General features: G+C 52.5%; 1 protein-coding gene across 1 annotated transcript; it reads left to right on the forward strand.

The window, feature by feature from the left end:
• Positions 1 to 637: 637 nt before the first annotated feature.
• Positions 638 to 1,612, forward strand: LOC145822441 (uncharacterized). The gene is made up of 3 exons (XM_082919471.1): positions 638 to 697; positions 791 to 1,384; positions 1,466 to 1,612. The coding sequence occupies exons 2-3, from the start codon at positions 980 to 982 to the stop codon at positions 1,610 to 1,612; spliced, it is 552 nt and encodes a 183-aa protein (XP_082775597.1). The 5' UTR covers positions 638 to 697; positions 791 to 979.
• Positions 1,613 to 1,817: the final 205 nt, after the last annotated feature.

Consider the following 1,817-nt stretch of genomic DNA (forward strand, 5'->3'; position numbering starts at 1 on the left):
CTGGCTTAGACATCGGAGGTTGGTCCATCCCCTACGATGAGGATATGGGCGAGTGGGAGGCCGCTTGGATGTATCTATTTGGGGCTCGCCCGCCTGTTGACAGGGTTTCTGGGAGAGTCCGATACACTTGGTTCTCTTCCCACTTCCGGCGGGCGAAGATGGTGCCTGAGACTCCCAAGGAGACAGAGCAGTATGCCCGTGGCTTCCTTATGTTCCTCTTCGGGACTACCCTGTTCGCCGACAGAGGGAACACAGTTGGGTTATATCTGCTGAGCGCTCTGGTCGACCTATCACAGGTCCATCGATATGACTGGGGTGGCGCCGGCCTGGCTACCCTTTACTTTTATATGAGCGCGACCTCCCGCGGGCGGGGCGATTTACTTGGCGGCTACTGGAGAGCCTGGGAGGTACTTTTCTGTCCTCTTGATTTATATTTCTGCTTTTCATTACTTGTACATTGCACTCACAGCGCACTTTTACAGTCTGTATTTTGCTCTCAGCATTTTGTACTTACATTCTGCACTGTTTTTCTCAGCTATGGGTTTATGTATACTTCCCATCATTAGCCCCAGAGCTGGAGGTGGCAGGGATTCCCATGACCCCATACTCACTGGTGTTCGAGGGCCCGCACCAGCCGAGACCTCGAGAGACCCTCCTTTACCTGCGACAGTACTTTGACACTGTGCGACATTCAGAGGTACCTCAGAACTTTCAGTTTCTTTCATTCTCATCTTTGATTTGCTCTGCATATTCTTGATTTCTGATTGGTTTATGCATTTATCATCTGCAGATCACATGGCAGCCTTGGGCGCCCCTGGGTGATGGTCTCCGACTTCAGTATACCGGAGCGTCGGACATCTCCCAGTATAGGGTCCTGCTCGAAGGGCCGGTTGGCAGGGTATGGTTCCTGGGGGAGCGCTTTCTGCGCCAGGTATGGGGGTATCTTTCTCAGGATCCTCCCGCAGTACCCCCAGCCAGTATGCGGACTGCTGACAGGCTCTCTTACTCGGAGGTAGTCGGCGCCATGCTGGGTAGTGATGCTTTACTACATATTGAGGAGGGGGACTACGCCACTTACCGTCACATATATTTGATGCCTCCATTGACGGGAGCTCGTATCCCGATGATGAGGCCTGCCGGTATGTCATCCTCGGGCCAGGCTCGGGCTCGGGCTGCAGACGCCCCTTCTACTAGCAGGGCTGGTACATCTAGAGGTGGGAGTAGACCGGTTCCTCCAACTCCGTCGGCTTATCCTCATCCTGGATGGCCAGATATGCCTACTGAGTTGATGGCGTGGCAGTATGGGGCTATCTCTCCGACCCCGATTCCGCTAGAGCCTCCGATGCCCAGTGATCGATACGCCATTGATCCTGACTCACCGCTGGTATGCTCCACTATTTTTTCATTCATCATTCAGATGTTTAGACATTCTTGTTTACTGATGATTATGAACTCATTTTTGCAGCCACCGCGAGGGTACATGGAGGAGGTGGTTGGACTGGTGGCCACACTCGAGGGCATGGTCCTGCGTAGGGAGGCACAGTTGTCTGTCGCGGGCATTCAGGTACCCTTCAGTTTTCTGGCATTTATCATACTTCTGATGACATACTGATTTCTACTGCATCGATAGACTACTTGTGTAGAGCACATCTGACACACACCCCACTTGGACACTGCATTTACATGCACCCACTTCACGTAGCCTTTGCTTGTATCTGCATCTGATGTATATATTCGGACTGATGTATTTGAATTGAACTCTTTGTTTTCAGATGACTTCATGGTCCGGTCAGCCGCAGGCCAGGCCACCTGGGCCT

Source organism: Camellia sinensis, chromosome 1 (genome assembly GCF_055761805.1).
Source record: "Camellia sinensis isolate YWXY chromosome 1, ASM5576180v1, whole genome shotgun sequence".
Lineage (NCBI taxonomy): Eukaryota > Viridiplantae > Streptophyta > Magnoliopsida > Ericales > Theaceae > Camellia > Camellia sinensis.

Bases quoted from the DNA above. Each gene is read 5' to 3' on its own strand.
- LOC145822441 (XM_082919471.1), top strand. From the start codon at position 980: ATGCGGACTGCTGACAGGCTCTCTTACTCGGAGGTAGTCGGCGCCATG. The intron at 1,385-1,465 runs GTATGCTCCACT...TCATTTTTGCAG, and splicing joins TTGATCCTGACTCACCGCTG to CCACCGCGAGGGTACATGGA.